The following is a 23,888-nucleotide window of genomic DNA, read 5'->3' as shown; positions in this document are numbered from 1 at the left end:
GGCAGGGAATTCATCACGGAAAGGGGCGAAAACGGCTCCACCAGCGATGAAAAGCTGCTCCGCCGATTCCGCTAGTGTTCCGCCAACCAAGTCCGGCAACGGTGCTCAGTAGCGGTCCCGTTTACATCGGGAAAAAACGCCGTGAGGTGTTCGATGCGGCGGAGCTCCGTACCTAGCCGGCCATCTTGCGCGGCATCCAAGCCACGCCCCCCAGTGAATGGTTTTATTAATAGTATAATATCTAATATATCTAATATAATATCTAAAATATCTAATATCTAATATGGTCATCTAATATGGTCATCTAATATGGTCATCTGTATTAGAATAGGGCTCCCGGTTTTAGGAAATATATTTTTTGACATTTCCATCTGTATTTATCCATATTTATTATGGGTTTTGTGAAAAAAAATAAAACGGAAACTGGTATATTTCCACGCTTGAATGCCTGCCAGGTTTCAGAACTATAAACACTTGCAGAAGATAAATCAATGCACTTATATGAAAATATGCACATTTCTGTATCAGCCTTGTGCATATACACTGCTGTTTAGGCCTCTTTACTGAAATTCATTTTTTAACCCCCCCTTATCTATCAATCCACCCAGTTATTGGCCTGGCAGTCATGGCAAAGTGTATTTAGAATCACTCAAAAAGCCCCCAATTTCCGTTTTTATCCACATTTAAAATTAAATTCGGAAAATAAAATAAATGTTTTTTGGTCTGTTTTTATCTGTAAAAATCAGTGAAAATGGAAAACAGGGAGCCTTAATTAGAATGTACCTGGTCTTTCCAAGCGAAATAAAAATAGATTATTGGGTGTAGGTTTCAGAGAGAAAGTGGGATATGTTGTGAGTAGACTGCTTTCAGACAAACAATAAAGTATCTGTACTATATAAAATGGATCTGAAAAATATTGTACTATGCAAAAATCTTATAGACAAGCCCACCTTTGGGAGGTTGGCTTCTAGTCATCTTTTCAAATGTGCAGAATTTCTGACCTTCTACCTGATGAAACTGTTCGTGAGAGTCTGATAAACGTATCTACCACTAGGTGATTTGAAAAAATGTAAGTGTCAGGGTCCGAGCTATTTCTCAGGAGAAGTACTTAGTTTGTAAAATAAGTGCCATGGCTCTCGTCAGGAGGCCATTGCAGCTTGCACCACACATTGCCCCTGCCATGCGGCCAATGGTAGTAACAACACAACTACTAACCATCACATTCCTACAGGTGTAACAATTCGGACAATTTCAGGCCCCCGAAGCTATAAGAATGGCTTGGGTTGGAGCCAATAGTCCTTTTCAATGTATGTTGAATTAATAATTAACTGTTGCTGTGGTTCTTCTCTAAATTAGCCAGACATCGCCACCTTGTGGCAGAAGGTCACAGGCACTGGTGTTGACAATCAAGTGCAGAGCACCGGAAACCACCAGTTCAAATTAAACACTGCTCACCAGGTCACCATGGTTGGCAATAGTCCTACTGTACTTGGAAGCACTGCCAAATACTATCCGACACTCTGTGAATGTTTGATTATTACAGTGAACTAACACTGTAAATAGGGGCTGGACCTGCTGCTTTTATTATTTTTAAGTATCTTTAACAGGTGGTTTATGAGCCATATACTAAACTATCATAAATAAGTACTGGTGCTTAGCATCGCCAAACACTGGCACAAATTTAGCCTAGCACTGGTATGTACATTCACAGTATATAGAACAGGTGGTTTATGAGGTCTGTTAAAATATAAACAGACAGCTTCACAAAACAATAGATTGTCATGAATAAGTGCAGGTGGCCAGCATTGGCAAATACTGGCACACATTTAGCACTGAAATGTGCATATAAAGTAGCCTGTGCAACATATATCATGATAAGCAACATCCTTGCAGTTAATCAGATTTCAAGAGTCATTTACCCTCTGCCACTCAAAGACAGCAATGTATGCATAGAAATGAGGCAGCTTTTGTGCATTAATAAAGAACAAGTGTTTTTAACATTGCGTAGAACATTATTTTAGACTCTATTTCACATGTATCTGTTAATACGGTACTATTGTCATTGAAACAATTTTGTTAAGACCTACCTGTTAAAGTGTGTTTTTCTTCGCTAAGTCTAACTAGACATCAAGTAGCCCTCGACACAATCTTGAATAAAATGGATGCTACATCAAGTTCATGACTTGTTTATAATTTTGCTCTATGTAGTCAAGCAAGATGTGGATTTGTTTACGACTGAATGACAGTGTTCTCGAGGTCTTCTAGCATGGGCTCACTATTGTAACATTTTTCGAGGATCTTAAACTTGTACATAGTAGTACATTCATTCACAATTGTTCACTGTTCTCTGTGCTTAATTAATATTAATGTTGTGGGTTAGCGCTTAAGCAGTACTGCTGTAGGATGATTTTTAAAGTATGTATCCCGATTGGTTGAACATGTATTTCTTTGTTTACACCACATTGACTTTGCAGGTCTTATACTCTTCTATGGGGGAATTTACTATACAAACCATCTAATTTGCCACTGATATCAATACTATATGGGTGCAGTGGACCACTTACACATCCACTACATCACCTGTCACTGTTTTTAATCTTACCACTCCCTGATCAATAAAATACTTTTCAAAGGAAAGGAGGTATTTTTAACTTCACACTTTTTTCCGCACATTTTTCACATAATAATCACAACCATCACAGAACCAGATGGTCTTCCTTCAGGAGGATGAAAGTTGACTGCCTGGAGAACGGAAAACTCAGGCAGAAAAGGACACAGTGATGAAACCACTCACATAACTTCCTCAAGCGGAGAATCAAGATAAACCGCTACCAACTAGTTAGGTTTAACTGTGTTTTATTGGCATGTCAGCAAAATTGTACAGTCAACAATCAATAGGAGCATAAGTACAGCACTGCGCCCATAAGCATATATATGACCCAGTCTATCTGATGGGAGTCACTCTTCGATCAGTGCCCTTAAGGGCCTCTCTTATGCCGCCCAATCAGCAGATTCAAATGGAACAACTAGCTATATTGAATAGTGCAATGCCTTTTACAAAACAAAATTAACAGTCCCCCATTCCCCCTCTCCCCGATCAACTCCCCCTCCCCTACCCCGAGCTGGTGTGCCGCTAGTGTCATGGTGAGGCATAATCATAGAGAGCGTGAGTTAGTGGGCATCCTCTAGTCGTCATGGCGGGGCTTCCGAGCTAGTGAGTTGGAGGAGTCTGAGATATTTAGGGCATGTGATCTTGTTCATGTCCTGAGCCAGAAGAGAGAGCAGTGGCTGCCAAGAATCTGTGAAGCTGGACAGAGTGTTAGAGAGGGAGGCTGGTATGCGTTCCATTCCTATAGTATACCACAATCTATGAAGCCACCCCAGGCGTGTCGGTTTCGTGGAGGATCCCCAGTGTGATTGGACGTTCTTCTCGTGTGAGGGACCCTCCCCACCAGCCGGTGAGTGGATGGAGACAACAACAGTGGTGGAATCCCTGGTCTCTTGTGCCGCGGATTGGGGAAATGGTGTCCCGTTGCCCACTTCAGGGCCTCGTGGGTCCCTCCTTGTATCTCGTCAATCGGCCATTGACTGCGCCTCCAAAAAGAAAGGGTTGGGTTAGTGCTTTCCTCCGGGTGCTGAGGGTCAAAGGGATCCCGCAGACCGGCCGAGCGGCACCCCGCAAGGCCTGTGATCCGCCGCTATGGAGCGTGCCCAGGAATTGCCTCAGGATTGTGTTGTAACAATAACCACCGACTGAAACCTGATACTACAGTGGATTTGTGATCTATGGTTCCAGCAGGTACACAGATTGGGTAAAAAGCGTCGACGCGTTTCGATAGACAGAGAATTATTGCACCATCTTTGTCAAGACAGATTTTTTTGCGACTCTCTTGATTCGTAATGTTTGTCCCAAGAAAAATAAACTTTAAAAACACCTGTATAATAAAATATATAAATCAGTATACATGGAACAATTCTGTCGATTTGATTTTATCATACATGTAGTCTTTATCTAAGACAGGAAATATTACATTTGTATATATATCTATACATCATTTTGCTTTGTCAAGATGCATTTGCAAATCTTAAAAAAAGGCGTGGTTTGACCGTATAAGAACACAAGCATGTAATTTACAGCTAGTTTTGGGTTTATCTTGTTATTCACATTCTCATTCACTAAAGTCTTTGTGTTTTCCTCCAAACAAGAGACTAGAATAAGTTGAGAAAGGGGGGGGGGGGATAAACTATAAGAACTTCTTCTGACACACTGACTCAGCCTTCTATTGGCATCCTCTTCAGTTTAGCGCATCATTCATACAGGAGATTTCTTTCCAACCAGCATTCCACCTTAAAGGCTACCAAGAATCTTCACTCTTCACTAAAAAGGTTATAATTTTTTTCGTTTATCTACATGGATATAAATAAATTGATGAACCGTTGTTTTAAACAAAATTGAGTTTCCCTGGTCTGGGTTTAACTTTCTATTTGCATCGCATGGATGGTATAAATGGATGGTATAAATGAAGTGTGAAAAGTTTTGAATGAGTAATGAGTGTGAGAGGATATAACATTAGCAATAGGAGATTGATAGTTATTAGTTCAAAGGAAACCGTCTGTGTGACATCGGAATAAGCTAAGTCCAACTGACAACTAAACCGAGTCATGTGACCCAGGAACTGGCTGCAGACACAAAAGGGTGAGGGCAGGAAAATGACAACTTGCAAAAGTCGCATTTACAAAACTAACTTTTTAAATAATTCTATCTGACTTTACCAAGCGCGTTTTAAAATACAATTTCTCAGACACCAAACATGAAATGTTTCCTCTTCCCATTCAAATATTAGAACTAAATAAAATAAGGCAACCCAAAGTTATCCTATGAGATAGGTAGGCCTTGCAGAGGTGAAAAAAGAATGTAGGGTTTTTTTACTCCCAGAATATACAAAACATAAAAGTACATGTCCAGCCTTTTCATCACAATTCACCTTGCCCATGGCCTACCAAGGTTCTATCTTAGGGGTGACATATAATAAAAGGGGAGCTTAAGACTTGGCAAGGAAGTTATTTTGCCAACTGGAATTGGGAGTTTAATACTGCATTCAGGCTGCAATGGGGTAACTCTTACCCTGAATACATGTAAGGAGTGCAGCAAGGGGTGTACAGAGGCGTAAAGCAAAATCAAAGTATGGTATCTAACTGTAGGCACAGTGATGCCCTGTTGGAATACGTAGTTGCCAACATACCTAGCTGGAATGACGATATTGCACGTTTTCAGGACTCTACGTACTGTCATAAGAGATTAAGCTCTTATGAAGTCCCTACTGGTTATGGGACGAAACGTGTTGGCAGGACAGTGTGTGTAAATCAAGAAAAGAAGATGGAAAAATAAAGATTTTGAAAAAATACATATACATGGACTTCATTCGCTGATGCAGCTCCATATGCTTTGCAATGGCAGACCTGTGGCTTGTTTTAACGTGCTACTTAAGTGGGTGGTATAATAAATGCTGCAGTCCCACTAGTAGCATTTAATTCACAAACCTTGTATATATGATGTACCCCTTTTCTTCTGAAATCAACTTGAGTAGCTGCCCCCTCTGGCGTAAGGCGGTGTCCCTGCGCTCAATCATAGTGCAAGCAATACAATCCGCCCACTCCTATAAAATAATGAAATCTCAAATAAAGCATTTATTAGAGTGGGAAACAAAACCTTTGTTAAACTTGCCTAGAGTAATAAATAAATGGATCCCTTTTAAGTAATATAAACCTGTGTCTTTTTCTGTGACTTGGAAATGACTGAAAGTAGATGTTTAGGAAAGAAATACAATATTTATTATCTGATGCTGTTCAAACTGCTCTTGTGTATGTCTGATAATATTTATTGTATATGGATTTGAAACCTTTACAAAATGCAAAAATAACGGATATAACAATCATAATTATATGAAACAAGTCAATTAAACAGGCCTCAGTAAAATAAAAACAATTGTTAATAGATACATAAAATACCATCATTTCATTGCATATCTCCAGATACAAGCAGCAATTATAATTGCATTTTACTGGGTTTAAAAGGAGGGCAAAACTGTGAATATAGCGGCTATTTAATTTTTGTCAAGGAAACACTTCATGTTAGAATAGACAAAAATAATATAAAATCACCCTATAAAAACTACAAAAGTACCAAATCAATTTAAAGGGCCTTCAGAGGCTAGAAGCAGGTCTCGGTAATATAAAATACTTGTGCATAATACATAAAATACCATCATTCCATCACATGTCTCCAGGTAGCAGCAGCAATTATAATTGCATTTAACTGAGTTCAAGAGGAGGGCAGAACCATAAATATAATGGCCACTTGATTTTTCTACAAGGCATCACTTTATGATCAAATAGACCAAAAATAATATTTAAAAAAACACGCTAAACTAAGAAAGTACCAATCAGTTTAAAATGCCTTCCGAGGCAACCAGCAATATGTTTACATCTCAAGGTTAAAAAATGGGGCATATTTGCGGGTATAGAAGTAATTATTCATCATCCTTGTGCTTTTTTAGAGGTCACACGATGAGTTAAACCTGTGTATGCAAAATGGGTACAAATTCTCAAAACCAAGGGTTAGGGCGATGTATTCTAGGCATCGTCATCCATCAACATAAATCAAAGTTATTGGCCTAGCTAATTTAACCACTGCAAACTATTGAACTCGGTCATAAACTTTCAAATGGAGTAAAAACTATTTACAAAGAGTTCTCAACACCATTAGTGCCATTAAACTGATCACTGGACATGCTACATAACAATTTGCTTGCACAGACCAAGAGTTCATTGGCCATCATTGTGTCACCACTCTTAGTGCAGGTGCCTTGTGCAACTGAGAAGGACAGTTCTGAGATTGTCCTTACTCCTCCTTTTTGTACATTTCTTTAAATAGTGGCATTAAAAACTTTACCCCCCTACAAACGTATCTATTAGAATAGATGAAATTCAAGTTTAGGCATTTAGAACTTGATCAAATGGTGCTTTTCCCATATTTGTTGCCCATGCTTCTTGAATGCCCAAATCCTTAGTTGCCTGGTTGAGCGGACTTCCCCAAGAGCCTTTTTACATTGCTTGTTTACTGTTCCTCAAGCCAGCATAGATTATTAATAGATCCCCTTTCGGAAGCTCGCAATTGCCAGCACCATTTTATAAATGCTATTTTACACTGGCGTGGTAGATTTTTTAAGTCAAACTTTAGATGAACTCGGGCTGGTGAAGCTGACTTTGGGATATTAAAAGACGATCTGTAGCCTTTCGTTTGGCTCCTGTTAAGCATGGCTATTTCTCACCCCGCAACATTTCTGTGCCATAAGACAACGTTGGGAGTAACTGAGCTGATATCACCTTGAGCAGATGGATAATGACTGTCAGCTCAGGTTCTGTTTTTATATTTTGAACCTGTAGATTTGTGATTCTGCTTTGGCCTGGATGGATACTAAGTGGGATTGCAGATCATTTGTTGGTAAACAATAAATCCCAGATAATTATATGAGCACACTTTCCCCCTTCTAAAAACCAGGATTGAGTCCTAAATTTAAAATGAAGCAGCCAAATCACTATTGTTTTGTTCAGATTTAACTCCAACCCTTGCTTGACCATATCGTTTTTTAGAGCATCCGTGGTCCATTGCAGGCCTCTTGGTTTTTTGCTTAATAAAACTTTATTGTCGGCATACTTGAGACAACACAACTTTCCTGAAGTGAGGATTGGCAGATGGCTGTTGTCCATATCCAGAGCACCAACTAAGTCTGGGAGATATAAATTAAATAGGCTTGGAGACAAAATACATCCTTGTTTAAGGCAATTCTTTGTGGCAATTTAGCTTGTTACTTTACTGCAATCTCCTACCTTGACTTGCGCCCAAGTTACTATAGTTAATGATTGGCCTTAAAAGATCTTTCGGTAGACCCCAAACTTCCAGTTTCTCCATAGTCAACATCTGGGCACTCGATCGAAAGCAGACTTGAGGTCTATAAAAAACGTGAATAGCCTTGTTTTTTAAGTTTGGCCGTCTCTGCCAGGAGGGTTAAAGCTGTTAAGTTTGTTAAAGTCCCCATACCTGCAGTAAATCCTGCCTGAAATTGTGATTTTATATAAGGCTGAGCATAGTGGGTGTATAGGGGCTATGTGGAGGGCCAGGGAGGTACGAACAAACTCCGTGGCCCTCCGCGTAGCTCTGCTATGCCACCCTCCCTATATTTTTAACAATGAATTCTTCAACTTAAAAGTAAATTTGACCCACTTACATGAACTGCGGCATCCCCGGGCTTCCCTCCTCCTCTTCGTTGCTGTTTCTGCTAATTCTTGCAAAAACTACGCATGCGCGTACGCCCGCACATGCGCATTTCTCACAAGAAATGAGCAGACGCTCACACATGTGTAGTTAGCACAAGAATTAGCAGAAATGGCGACAAAGAGGAGGAGAGCAGCCCTGGGATGCCGCAGTTCAGGTAAGTGATTTAAATTTACTTTTAAGTTGTAGAATTCATTGTCAATATAGGGAGGGTGAAGGCGGGGGCTGGCCAACTCCGCTACGCTGCAGAGTGTGTGGAGTTTTGCCTTCTCCGCAGAACACGGAGGAGGCAAATCTCCACACTCTCCGCAGGCGGACCGGAGGTCTCCGCCTATGGCTAGTTTTATAGGTATTTCTTCTACCCATAAGTTTAAATGATGAAGTCCACCTAAAGTTCCTGTTTATTCATTTGATAGCGGATTGCTGTTGACATGGTGTTAATGTTTGACAGAAGGGCATCCCACATGCCTGCTGGGACACCGCTAGATATTTGATTTGGAACTTCAGGGCCCACGTATTTAGGGTTGTTACTCCCAAAGGTGAAATCAGTCTGAATCAGTGAACTGCTCCTTCGAACCAAGACTGGGCTTAGAGTTGCTGTTGTGTCATCGACCAGTCTTCCATCTCCTTGCAAGGGGGTGGGAAGTGGCTCCATAGGGTGATTGGACTTTAATAGGCTTTCTTCATACGAAATGAAGACCTTTTCTGACAGTTCAATTAGTGGTTGGTCCTGTGTCCCAAGACCATCTGTTTGGTCCTGTTGGTTCTTCGTTTTGGTGCATGACTGTGATTCTCCCAGTTGCTGGAATTTAGTGTTGAGAAGGATTCCATTGAATTAATACTGTGTATATCTGCTAGTATTGTTAATGAAGTGACTATTGCTATATCGTGCTGTGTTTCTTGACACCCTCCATTCTCACTCCTGGGCTCAATCCTCATGCTTGCTACATCATATACTATAACTTGGTTAAATTTGGGGCTACCAACTTTTGATGTTCGAGATTCTGATAATTTCGAAATTAAAACGTTAGTTTCCTCTGGAATTAGCTTTCACCTGGCTAGTGAAAGAAAAGCAGGGGCAGGCCTAGAGTCAGGTTCTTCTGTGTAGGCCAGGGCATGCCCATTTGAAGTATAATCAGGGAAGGAGCACAGCTCCTCCCCAGCCACCCTGTCAGGAAGAATCACCCCACCAATACACATACACACCCAAGAACTTTGTCCATAATCTGTGAGCTTTACACATCACACTACAAGAGAGTAATGAACAGTTAGGTGACCATAAAAATACTTGTAGAAAGGTACCTTTGGCCTATGCAGAAAAAGGTCAACTTTCAAAAATGCCATTTTGAAAATAGTAATTTAAAATACGAATTGACTATTAGGTTTTCAAATTCCTAGTGAGGTCCTCAATGATGACAGTGAACATATCATGAGTGATGTAATATGTGTGGTCATAAGCAGTGCATGGTGGGCCCGTATATATCAGTTAGCTCGATGAACAATGACTGGCAAATTTCAGTGTTTTTATTTCACTTTAAAACATAATGACTAATATTGTCATCTAACTATAAAATCCCATTAAAGCCTGTTCATTCCAGTGATATCTATATAGTTACCAGCCGAAACACGTTGATGTTGCTTTTCTTTGAACAATAAATATCTGTTGACACCATACTCAAGTGCTGTTCCCCCTTAATTCCACTGCAGAGGTATATATATGTATAATACCTTCAGAGTTCGCGAGTAACTCTTCCCAAACGGCGGCAGGCTTCCGGCGAGTTCGCGGACCTCCATAATACACACAATCCTTTGTGAATAAACAAATGCTCAGAGCCCAAATTATTTGTAAGCGTGGTTTTTATTTTTCCATGTAGCAAAAACGTCTGATGCATTTTGGAGCAGCCGCTACTTGGTCACGGGTCAGTAAACATTTGTTTTCACCATTAACATATAGTGCACAAAAGGTAAACATAAAGATAGGATTACTGTATCACCTATAATATCAAGCAAAACGGCATCCATTTTGAAGGGAGTAATTTCTTATGTTCTATATACTTGCTAACATAGAATTTAGAATGTTAACTTCACAACAAACTAGTGTAAATGTTTCATTGCACATAAACAATAATGTCCTTATAGCTGATAAAGCTAAGGTTAAATAAAACACCAAATTTCATGTTGCACTGCTTATGACCTCACATATTAAATCATCCATGACATGGTCAGTGCCATCACTCATAACATCAATGATGACATCTCAAATGATATCACTGATGACCTTATCTGGTGACTCTGAGTGTTATAGATATATACACTAAAGGGTATTGATGAATCAGTGGGTGTATGAGTGCCTGTATGGATGATTCAGTGGGTGTGAGACTGACTGTATAGGTATAAGTGAATGATTAAGTGAATGTATGAGTTAGTGACTAGGTCTTGAGAATGTCCGTATCAGTCTGTTAGATGGTGTCCATGTGGCTGTATAGGTATGTGAGTGGTTGTATGGGTGATTGATTGGGTGTCTGAGTACCTGTATGGGTGTATGACTGTCTGTGTGGCTCGGTGAGAGGGTGTATGATTGCCTGCATGGATGAGTGAGTGGGTTAGCCAGTGGCTATATGGGTTAGTGAGTCCATAAGTGAGGGGCTGTATAGGTGACTGAGTGTGTGTAGCTGTGTCAGTGAGTGAATGGATGGGTCAGTGGTATATGGGTGAATAACTGGATCTGTGTAAGGCAGTATAGGTGAGTGTTGGAGTATATGAGGGGCTGTATGTGTGAGTGAGGGATTGTGATTGTGGCTATGTGGGTGAGTGTGTGCTTGTGTCAGTGACTGTATAGTGAGTGAGTATGTGTTAGTATCTGAATTCATAAGTGAGTAGGAGTGTGTATAACTGTATAGGGGAGTAAATGGCTGTGTTATTGACTCTCAATGTGAGTGAGTAGGTGTGTGAGTAGCTCTATGAATGACTGACAGTATGTGAGGGACTGTATAGGGGTATGAGTGGATATACCAGTGGCTGAATTAGTGAGTGAGTTGTTGTACGAGTGGCTGTATGGGTGACTAAGTGGATGTGTGTGTAAACCTTTAAATCAGTGAGTGGGTGTGTAAGTACTGGTATGGGTGTGTCAATGGTTTTCAGAATGGTAGTGTGGAAGTTGAAGTGGGTGTATGAAATGTTACATTAGGGTACATCAGAGATTCTGTGGATGATGTCATCAGTGATGTAATTTGAGATGTCATTAGTGATATCACCGACCACATCATATGAGGTCATTAGCAGTGCATTGCAGTGCCACAAGTTATAACCACTGAATATTTCTGGTTTTGTATGAGTGTAATAGCCTAACTGGGATTAGGTTTGTTTGGTATTTTTACAGCGTGCAGCTCAGATACTGCTCCTCTGTATCTCATTGATAACTGGCCGTTACTAATATTTTCACTTCTCAACAATCTGGGTGTCAATTGGTGCTATTATTTTGAGGAACGGTACACAGTGTCTGTTGACTACGGCTCTGTAACTTGTACGTGGGTGCAACCAGAGTATGTTGATGATATGTGAGCACCTGTTCGCCTTTGTATCCTGATCATGACTGAATACGTTTCTTTTGGAACTAATAAAAATATATTTTTTTTTTAAATGAGTGTAATAGCCTAACTAGACCATCTCTGTAACCTTTGTTTTATTCAGAGAATTTTTACGCTTTTTTAATTACATCTCCTAACTAAATTGGCCCTGTATCCGTTGATTTTTGCAGTGAATTTTTAAGGTTTTTTAAATGCTAATTTCTAATTAGAACGTCCATGTAACCTTTGTTTTTTTAATGAATTTCTATATTTTTTTAAATTCTATTTCCTAACTATAATGTTCTAGTAACCTTTGTTTTTTTCAGTGAATTTCTAACTACAACGTCAATGTAACCTATGAATTTTTGAGGTTTTTTAAATTGTATTTTCTTTTTTTTAATTGGGTTTTCCAAAACAGGTACAAAACTACAAATAGGGAGCATGAAAGAAAAAGAACATGATAATATGACAATAAATGATATAAGGTAACATGAGAATTACAGATGAGATTACTAATGAAAATACAAGTGAAATACAACCGAAGCTACAAATGACAATACAAATGATATTACAAATGAAATTACGTAAGCTGCATGGTAGACATGAATTTTGTCCGTTTTGAGGTTTTATATTAGAGACATCAATCTTGAGTAGAGTGACATGGCATCCTGAGCCGTATTGTGTTATACATAAGAATAAACCCTGAATACGGTTTTTATGTGTATCTAGTATGCCACGTTATCATTTTTCATCATAACCCGTCATTGTTACATATTTGGTATCCTATTAGAGACTATGTGGGGATCACAAGAGGTCTATTCTGTTAGTTGTGGTCTCCAAGTGATGGACAAATTAAGATTGTATGTTTTCGTAAAATATGCCTCAAGTGAGAAATGCTATGTTAACAGGGGATTTTATATTGATTATCCAGGGGAAGGTCAGTGAAGTGAAAGTGAGAGAGAGTGAGTGAGATCGATAGGCTCATGGTGGTACATATTTGAAAGAAAAGGCATCAAGATATTTCCATATGGAAGAACGCCAAGGCGAGGAATGAAGAGAGGCATTGTCTGCCCCTCTGAGAAAGGTCAACCATTCTTGCACTACCTGAATGAGACTTCATTGGTATTCTTCCAGTTGTTAATAATTAGTTTGCAGGGGAGTGTGAGGAATAAATCTAACAGAGATTGATCATTCTTATCCCTTACTTTTGGATCTAAAAATCCCAGTAAGATATAGGAGAATTCTCCAGGGGGGTCAATATCAAATGTGACCTTTATACAATTGAATATCTTGTCCCAATAGGTTTTCAAGATAGAACAATGTAAGAACATGCAAGCTAAATCTCCTTCCTGTGCTTTGCAATTCCAGCAAGTTGGTTTCTGACTTAGGTTGAGTTTAAAGAGTTTGGCTGGTGTCCAATATGTTCTATTTATTAGCATGAATTTCGTTTGTGAGAGTATTGGAGATATTTTATTTGAGAAAGGGGTTCTGTGAATATTATTCCAGTTGAAGGGAATATTTCTAGTATTGGATCCGGATTCCTATTTCATTTCGTTACGCGAGTGAGATTTGTATGGTTTCGGGAGCAGTAGTTTGTTAATTTTAGACACAATGTGTCCTGAATTTATGAGTTGGATTGCAAGTGTAAGGATCAACGGGTTAATAGGTAGGATTGATTTTGCCGTGAGTTGTGCTTTTAATTTCAAAACTTTATAGAAGTCCAAGGTTTTTAGGTCAAAACAGGTTTGAAGGTCAGAGAAGGGGACGGGTAGTTTTCCTTCATGAAGGTCCTTGGCTAGGTTTATGCCGTTGTTTGACCACGTTTACCAGTATATTGTTTCTCCGTCTAGATTTAGGCATGGAGTGTGCCAAAGGGAAGCTAAATTGGATATGTTGATTTTTATGGTCGAGAGTTGCATTTTTATTCATGTATGGATACCTGCTGTTTGATTTTTTACAATGGGTTTTATATTTATTTGATTAAAGTGATTAATTGTAGTATATACAATATGTGTATGATGGGATTTTCCTTAATTGACATGCGCACTCTCCCTCTCCTAATGTATTAATTGTTTTCTAACATTTTTCATAATGTTGCTAATTGCCTGCTTTAATGGCTTTTAGTGGCCAAATAAAGTAATTTTGACTTGACTTCAGTGTATGAGTGGTTGGGTAACTCTATGTTGAGTGCCTGAGTGATTGGATGAGTGCATGTGTAGTGACTGGGTGATTAGATGAGTGCATGTGTAGTGCCTGAGTAATTGGATGAGTACATGGGTAGTGCATATATGATTGCATGAGGGCATATGTAGTGCATGGGTGATTGAATGACTACATGGTTAGTTCATGCATGATTTGATGTGTACATTTGTTGTACCTGTGTGATTCAATGAGTGTATGAGTAGTGCCAAGGGAATTGGATGAATGGATGGGTAGTGACAGGGTGATTGGATGAGTGTATTAGTAGGGTCTGGGTGAATTGATGAGTGCATCTATACTGCATGAGTGATTGTGCAAGTGCAGTGGCTGGATGATTGCATGAGTACAAGTGCAGTGCCTGGATTATTGGATAAGTGTAAGTGCAGTGCCTGTGTGTTAGAAATGGGGGTCTCTAGTTGGAAGAGGTAGGTACCTTTGTCCAAATAGGGACCCTTGCTTCTTGTCAGGTTAAGGGGATACACACTTTAGATACCCCACCGAGCAGACAGACTTATCCCAAAGGCAACGTGCAAAGCATTTGCACTCACACAGTAATACAGTGATAGCTGCACAAATGGACACCAAACCAGTTAAAGAAAAATAAAGTATCTTTATCTAAAAACTCAACAAGACCAAAACAACAAAAATCCAACGTACATGTAATAAGAATATGACTTTAAAAAGGTTTCAAGGAACTTGGTCCATAGAAAACTATTGATGCATGATTCTACACAAAGTACTGGTAGATGCGTCAAAATTCACAAAGCCAAACAGCCACAGAGAAGTGAAGCATCGAGAAGGAAATGCGTCAGTTCCTGAATCCATGGGGAGGCAATGTAACAGTTCTGCTGCATGCAGGAGAAGTGATGCGTCAAATCTGGACTGTAGGGGGAAGTGATGCATTGACTCCAAGAGTGCTCTGTTCCATGGATGAAATGTCGGCAAAACTTGCCGCACAGGTGCGATGCATGAAATTCCGGGATGTGCTGGCAATCAATGCAGCTGGGGCAAGCAGCGGTGTGATGGTTTCTTCAGCTGTGATCCCATGATGGGTCAGTTCTTGCAGCAATTGACAGGCGCTATGTTGTCTCTGCAGTGGCGTGGCGGTGCGTGGAGATTCTTCAAGCAAGGCGGTGCTACGTCGGGAAAAATGCTCGCAAGAAGAGCGATGGATCAATTTTCTTAGTTCTTCAGGTTTCTTCCAGCTCCCAACAGCAGGAACAACCTCCCAGAACTGGAATAGTCACCTTGTGGCAGGTCAGAACGCTCAGCAGCAGAGATCAGGGGAGCTGGGGTGAAGTCTTTGCGTCTTTGCTGAGGAGGCCAGCACACACAGGCCCTTGGAGATTCAAGCAGGTTCTCAGCAAAGTTAAAGTCATTATCCTTCCCTTGGTAGAAACAGCAACTACAGGCCAACCCCACACAACACACAGAAAAGGGGCAGTACTCCTCCTCACAGCTCTTCAGCTCTTCTCCTAGGTAAAGGTTCCTTCTAAGTAAAGAAGTGATCTAAAGTTCTGGGGTTTAAGGTCTACTACTTATACCCCATTGTGTCTTTGTTCTCTTTATGAAAGGGTCTCTGAGCCCAGTCCTAAACAGTTCTGTTATCACTGGTGAAGTATGACCACAGGGGGTAGAGGCAGCATTGTGCAAGGGAGACCAGCCCTATATAAGTGCAAGGAAAACTCCTCCCACTACTTTAAATACAGCCACGGTCTATTCAGCTCAGCTCTGAGTCATCCAGTAAGGACCAGGCACACCTCAACCTCCCCAGTGGCTGTCTACAGTGAATACACATCCCCCTCACCTATCACTCCAAACCCAGACAGTCAATCCACAAACAGGTAGAGGCACACACAATGGTTAAACAAGAAAATGTCTACTTTCTAAAAGATGAGTTATTAAATTCTAAGTTTAGAGAGCCTAAACTTTATTTCTCCATCTTGTCCCAGTGGGAAGTTCTACTTGTAAGATGTTACAAAGTATGTCCTATTCTATCCTATGGGACAGAGAGCCTTTCAATAGTGAAAAATGAAATTGGCAGTATTTCACTATCAGGATAAGTCTCACACACACACACCAGTATATGTCTTGCCTTTTGCATCCATACACCCTGACCATAGGTGTACTTTGGATCTACCATAGGGGCACCTTACATGTAAGCAAAGGGAATGTTAGGGCCTGGCAAGTGGGTACACTTGCCAGGTCGACATGACAGTTTAAAACTGTGCACAGACACTGCAGTGGCAGGTCTGAGATATTTTGTCGGGGCTACTCATGTGGGTGGCACCATTAGTGCTGCAGGCCCACTAGTAGCATTTGATTTACAGGCCCTGGAACACTCAGTGCTCTTTACTAGGGACTTACCAGTAAATCAAATATGCCAATCATGGAGAACCAATTGTAATAACAATTTACACAGGGAGCACTTGACACTGATCAGCAGTGGCAAAGTGTCCAAAGCATCTAAGCCAGCAAAAACTAAATTCGGCACAGCATCAAAAATACAGGAGGTAGAGGAAAACAATCAGGGAAAACAATGCCAAAGATGCCTAGTCTAACACGTGTCCCCTCCAGCTGAACAGTGGGGAGACTACCCCCCCTCTTGGGAGTGCTCATCACTAAGACAAAGGAATCTGGACAGAACATCAACATTGGCGTGTTCAGTACCAGTACGTTGTTCCACCATAAAGTCCATTCCCTGTAGGGAGATGGACCACCTCAACAGTTTTGGGTTCTCACCCCTCATTTGCATCAACCATCTGAGGGTATTGTAGTCTGCATATAACTCACTGAAACATCAAAGTTCTTCTTTTTCTTTTTAAGCGAATAGCTCCCAGCACTATGGCCTAGCTTCAGCCTACCTCAGTGTTCACTTTAATGTGGTACAAGTAAAGTCTCCACATTGTGTAGTACTGTTAAGTGATAAGACAGCTTTACCAGTACAACTACATGCCCAAGCTCAAGTATACCAGGCTTGAGACATAATGTGAGCACTATTTGTCTGCATGATAAACTTGAAACTCTTATTTGTTTAGCAGACATGTGAATGACTGTTTCAGTTCCTATCTGGGACTGTGATTCCATTTGTATGTAAATGTATTACTAAATATCTGCCTCTCTTTAGGTGACATATAGTTCTCTAAATGTGTCTGTAATCACCTGCATACATTGCCTCCTGGGTGTACTAGTGATATTGGGTTATTTAAGTTTGTGAGTAAGTGCTTTATTACCAAAAGATACACATCAGTTGTGCCTGTCTATGTGACTGAATCTTGCAATGCCTCTCTATCTCACTAGGTGTTTCAGTGTCTGTCTACTTACATATCTCAGATTTAAGTCAGGGTGTAGGTTTGATGCATAATTGGGCACATAGGTTTCTATGAATGCATATAGCTCACTTAAATTTCAAACTGCATCTTTTACTTTTTAAGCAAATAGCTTCCGGCACTAAGGCGTAGCTACAGCCTAAATCACTGTTCAGTGATATATGGTTAAAGAAAAATGCATAACTTGTGAAGCAGTTTTAAGGGATAAGACAGCACTTCTAATAAACTTCCTTGCACAGATCCATTCCGATATATAATTCATTTACAGCTATAGTGCACTATTTCCACTTTCAAAACTGAGTGTTGTATTCATCTTTTATAATGGAATGAATAGGACTACAACTCCCAGAATTCAAATAAAAACATTAGATATATGCAGCACATCATATATACACATATAAAACTTTGACCTGATATACTAAAAGATTACATATAGGTTTAACCATTAGTGTGCAGTTATTTATCCTACCACTTCCAGAATTCAGTAAAGCAATACAAGTACAACATTGACCTCCATGGAAACACATTCCAAACTAATTTGAGAGTCACCTGATGTACACCTGAGAAAAACTATGTCTTAGCAACCTATTGATATATATGTACAAAAACACTAGCAATTTGATTTAAATCATCCTTTCATTTTTTAAATAATTAAATATATTTCAAAATCTTTTGTTACAATATGACATAATTATATACCTTAATCTTTTTTTGACTTTCAATTTCTTTAATTAACATACAAGAAGATTGAATATGTTGGTAAAATGGCTTTTTTTTCCTATTATTGGGTAGATGTAAAAAACTTAGCACAAGAATGGCACACCACTCTCATACAAAGCAACAAGAAATGGCAACCGTCTGAACATTGGATTCCCTGATACTGCAAAAGTCAGCAGATAAAGATAATTGCTTTCATATTTCAGTCTGCATTTCTGTCTATAAACCCTTTCGCTCCTGTTTGGAGGTAGCCCAAAATGGATGCCTTTCTGGCAATAATCGCAGCGTAATCATGATGATCACGAACTATGAATTAAAAAAAAAAAAGACAGGAGTTGGAAAACCTACTTCCCTTAATATTTTTATATTTCTATCACCATACTACACTTTCTTGGAACATTCTCACTAGGGAATCTTACCTACCTTCTCCAATTCATCAAAATTAATACCTGTTTCTTTAACACCCTTCTCCTAATACATCCTCTGCTGATTCTCCATAGAAACCCACTTGAACCAGTAGGTCATAAGTTCACAACACAATCCAGAAGGACCATACTAGTTGCAAAATGAACAACAGCAGGTGTGGTTTACTGCACATACTGTAAAACATATCCTACTCTCTATTACATTTTTTTCTATTTACCAGAGCAAGTGAAACATCTATTTACTAATCTTTTCCAAATGCAACCTACTTCAATTCACCTGCATATTCCCTTCACCCAATCAAAGTTCACGTTTTTTTCCAAACCACAAGCACACATGCATTTTCACTGGCTTTCATTGTACCAATTGTGATATTCAGCTGCAAATCTGTCCTGTATTCTACTCTGCCTTCTTACAAAAATTATACAGTGTAGATTGAGGGCCACAGCTATGTCTATTGGGCTAAAGAGGCTGCAAAAAATAAAGGTATTAACAGAGACTTGGGTTTGCCAAATGTGGCGATTAGTTGGTTTGGCCAGAGAGGGTTAAAGTTCAATCAGGTGCTGGCTTTGGTTGAAACCATTGTGGATTTCCGAACGCCTCACCTCATGACTGTGCACTGTGATGGCAATAATCTAGGCACATTGACTGGGGTAGGGTTTGAAATCCTAATGAAGGATACCTTTGCAGACCTAATGTGGCATTTTACTCACACTATCATGGTGTACTATAATATAGGCCAAAGACAGAAATGGAAGTGGTCAAATCAATTCTTCCCACAGATTGACAAAGCCAGGAAACCTATAAATAAAACCGTTTCTGCTTTTCTCAGAGACCATAACATGGGCTCTATCTACAACAACAATCTGCTTTTTGACATGCATGGAATATATAGAGGCGATGGAGTTCACTTTACAGACAAAGGGAACGGGGTGGTTCTAGGCAACCTAAATCTTTACATACAGTCTTATATGTAGCTGTCTTATACACACTCTCAACACAAAGGCTCTTGTCAGAGCCACCCAAGACCAGAAAACAATGTTCATTTTCTTGTTAACTGATCGTTTGTGGAGGAGTTTTTAACTTCACGGCAATGTCACAATGATATATTTGTACACATATATCTGTAATAACTTTTTAAAAACTGTGTTTGAACTCTACTTCCTATTTTTGCAATGACGCAGAGAGTAGCGATGAATTTGGTATCCGCGACGATCGCACCTTTTTTAAGAGGTATAAAATACATATATGCACACATTTTACATGATTTTAAACATGAAGAATTTATTACTGAACTGTTTATGGTCATACTTTTGTAGGGAATTTGTGTATAAAAACAATCATTTAAACCAATTTTTAATTTTTACGGTGATGCCGGGCATAGAGATGATTAGTAGCCACGATCGCCACAAATATGTTGCGAAATAACAAATCAAATAAAGACATTCAATAGCTACCAACAGATTCAAAAATGTATAACTGCAAAATTGATTATAACCAACAGACTAAATGCATTACTGTATAATAGCATGTTCACCTCCCTTAATATCTCTATAACACAGTTCATACATTTTTCAGTTTAATCTACAACTGCATGCATCACCAGGGCCGGCTCCTGCTGTATCCCAAAGGTGCCGACCCTCAAAAGACAGCTGCTTGCGTTTGCTTAAGCAAAAGCTAACACTCTGCTTCCAGCAAGTGGGAGCTATCAAAATGCTACCACTTGCTGGAAGCCGAGTTTTCATCTCTTTTCCTGCCCAAAGACATGCAGGAAGCAAAAGAGATGAAAGTATTGATGCCGCACGCAGGGAACTGCTTTTCCAGCAGCTCAATGCATGTGGGAGCAATGCAGGTTCCTGCAGGAGGTGGGTAGCTGGCTGGGACCGTGGGGGCCTTGAGGCCTCATCCCCTTGCAGTCCCCAGCATTTACACTGGTTGCCAGTATTAGGGACCCCATACAGGTGTTGTTGAGGAGAGAAGACAGGTGAGGAGGAATAGGTCCACTGCGTGAGAATGTGGCTCTGCTGTGTAACCAGTGGAAGAGAATACAGGACAGGGGCCGGCAGCTTTGATAGAGGCAGCATGGTGTTCTTGTTTGTTTTACACTTTGTTTAGGCTTATGTGCTGTTTGGGAAAATGACCATTAAATGGCAGTTGTTTAGCCTGGGCAGAAGGTGGGGCTATAGTATGACTAATTGAGAATCTTCCAGTGGCACCATCAGATTACAGATATCAATCCTCAGCAGTACCATAAACTGTTTTTCTTGATGCACATAACATTGGTGGTATATTCATTGCAAAGAGCACAATAGTCTTTTAGCTGTTTGCCAGAATCTTACTCTGAAGGCTCCTTCTTACAAACTAATTGTTTTGCTTGTATTTTCTGGGCAAGCAAAGGAATAATGTTCGCTATGTTCAATTTTTTATTACCAAACTTTTGCCTGCCACAATACATGACTGCAGCTACCCGATTGCCATTGCTAAAGAGGCTTCATCTGATAACATTCCCTTTCACCTTTAAGAACTTTTTGGGGTATCTCATGAATCGTGTATTCAGTGTCACAAAATCAGTGCAAGTGTAAGGATTTGAATTCTAGGCAGGCAGTACCTCAAAAGTAAGGAAACATGAAAGCATGCTTGATGATTCAGGCAAAAGGTGCTTTCAAAGTGGTATGTTTATCTCGGTTTGTGAAGGGGATTCCGGGGCAAACCTCTTTTACAAATTGGCCTCTGCCGGGCAAATAACTGAAACAGACATAAAACAGTGTGTACTTTTCTGCCAGTGATAACTGAGTTGTTAACTTTACAGTCTTTGTCCTTCGGTGTAAGTTAGTAGCTCTGTTGGCCATAGCTATGACCACACAATTTTCTATACCTTCAATAAATAGTAATATGATAGGACTTTCTTCATTAGCAATGATTTCTGTTGTTGATTGTGATAGTTAAATGGTTTCCATGTTGATACATGTAGCACACTACCGTTGGAAGGTGGGAAATTGGATGTCTTTTCAAGTTAGACCCATGATGTAGAATGCTTCATCAATCAGGCCTTCCTTTATGTTATTTGTTGTCTTCCCCCAGAGCTGTGCTGAAGTACAACAGCTGGGCACAGCAAGAGAATTCAGCTCTATAATAATATACGGTGAAAAAATGTAGGCTTTTGGCAAAGAAGAGTGGCCATTATCCCAAACTTCGCAGAAACTGGCTAAGGTAATTTGATGTATAGTATGGGTCGAGAATGAATATCATATTGATTCTACAGCTTTTTCCGAAGTCAATGTTTGCTGAAAGGTATGCAGGAACATACACACCACATTTGATAATGTTGAAGTCTCACAGGCAGCGTCATGCAAAAATGTCTTCTTCGCCATCAAATCATTTTTAGTTGCACGTATTGTTACAGGATATACAAACCATTTGAAAGATGGGGGCTTCTTAGGGCACATACACTTAAAATGGTAGGTGGGCTTTTGCTTTCATGGAAGCTTAGTCACATGCATTGTATCCAAATATCCTTTGTTTTGATTGGTGTTGACCCATATGAGAATTTGTGGGAGGTGGGGATTCTGGGGGGGCGACAAGTCCATCAAAAGGCAGAATAACAGAGCAGACTTGTAGGAGATTGCTGTCTCCCCTACATTTGCCATTTCCCAAAGGTTACAGGGTGCAGTTAAAAAATAAAATTTAAAAACTTAGAAATCCACTTAAAAAAGCAAAGGCTACAGGGACGTTACAGTTAGGAAACAACATTAAAAATTTTAGAAATGTACTAAAATAACTAAGATTGCAGGGATGTTATAGTTAGGAAATAGAATAAGAAAAAACTTAGATAGTCACACAATAAAAACGAAGGTTAAGGGACACTTTAGAGTTAGACTCAGATTTCCCTTTTTCACTTTTACAAATTCATTAAAATTCAGAAGTTATGGTTACCTGAACTAACAAGAACTTATGCCCCCGCAATGCACTGCTTATGGCCTCACATATTACATCAATTATGACATGATCAGTGACTTCTCTGATGACATCTCAGCCTAACTATAATGTCACTGTAACCTTTGTTTTTTTAGTGAAAAATTTGATATGTACACACACAATGGTAATAAATACATTATACTCTGTGCATCTGCATTTAGTGTTTATACCATGCCATGTTTTTATGTGAACTTTTTTTACCAAAAGAAATTTAATGGAAACCAGATTGCTGGGTGCACAATGTGTGCACATTTGAATGTTCTCCAGACTATTAGAAGAGTTATTTCCCTGTGTAAGGTAATTGTCACATGCAGTTTATGAGACAGTAAAAAAAAAAAAGATTCTCCTGCCAATTTAGCTTTGTGGTGCTAGCAAACTCGAATTTAATCTTTGCACTGTAACAATAACTGAGTATTTGCGTTATTAGTACAGTTGCTCTACATTACGTGTTATTTCACAAATTAATTTTCACTGCCATTGCATATATAAAGTTGCAATACTGTTTAATCTTAGCTGTTAATTCTTATATAACTGATGCTTCTCAAAGGGATTATTTGATACTGCCACAGCAGGTATTTCAGTGGTTGCAATATTTATTTATTTTTGTATGAATTGAATGTTTGTTATTAATAAGGGCCTACAAATGTAAGCACAGGGTTCAAACATACCTGGTCTTGGAAACTCATCAGACTCCCTGTGAACTAAATCAGAAACGCGATTGCCATAATGCATCCTGTTGTCATGGTCATACGCCTTCAGTGTCTCGCTTGAGCTATACGATTTCTGAGTGGGCACCCTGCAGTCTTCACTGTCCAGTGATGAGCTGGTATAGCGACATTCCTTTCCACATCGGCCTCTTGTTAAAGAACGATGCCTGCGGTCTTTTATATCCATTTTCTTGGTCACTTTTCAGAAGTATTCTTTTTGTGGCTGTTTTTCTTTTGAGGCCTAAAAATAATAATAACAATTAAAATAAATATATATATATATGGTCAGACTTTCATTGTTTCATAAAACTGTGACTGTTAATATTCACAATCTAAGTTTTCTAAAATTTCAATCAGGAACATTTAATGGTAGTTTTCATGTGCACATCCTAAATGTAGATTGTTTAAAACACAATTGATGTATACTTCAACCTGTGCCTATGAATAAATGTGCAGTGATGTTTCAAATGCCACCTTTATGTCTGGTATGCAGAACTAAGATAAGAAACCAATAGGTGAGCTATACCAAATCAAAATATGGTCAAGTAAAATCTTTGTGAATGGGAAATGGGAAACATCAGGTATTGTTCCATGGGCATGGTGGCAATGAGACGTAAATATTCTGTTTGTAACAAAA

At 39.4% G+C, this 23,888-nt stretch overlaps 1 protein-coding gene across 5 annotated transcripts in view; it reads right to left on the bottom strand.

Annotated features, from left to right (window-relative positions):
• The window catches only part of TENM2 (teneurin transmembrane protein 2), a 2,740,530-nt gene that overhangs the window by 2,095,747 nt on the left and 620,895 nt on the right, over positions 1-23,888 (bottom strand). For 3 of the 5 annotated variants that reach the window (XM_085617838.1, XM_085617837.1, XM_085617839.1), the window contains exon 4: positions 23,213-23,492. In XM_085617838.1, coding sequence (XP_085473964.1) covers positions 23,213-23,438 — 226 coding nt within the window. In that variant the 5' untranslated portion in view covers positions 23,439-23,492. Of the gene's footprint in view, positions 1-23,212; positions 23,493-23,888 lie in introns of those variants that run through there. The other 2 variants (XM_085617841.1, XM_085617840.1) reach the window with 1 other exon arrangement.

This window comes from Triturus cristatus, chromosome 7 (genome assembly GCF_964204655.1).
Source record: "Triturus cristatus chromosome 7, aTriCri1.1, whole genome shotgun sequence".
NCBI lineage: Eukaryota > Metazoa > Chordata > Amphibia > Caudata > Salamandridae > Triturus > Triturus cristatus.
This window is presented reverse-complemented; position numbering and strand designations above follow the sequence as displayed.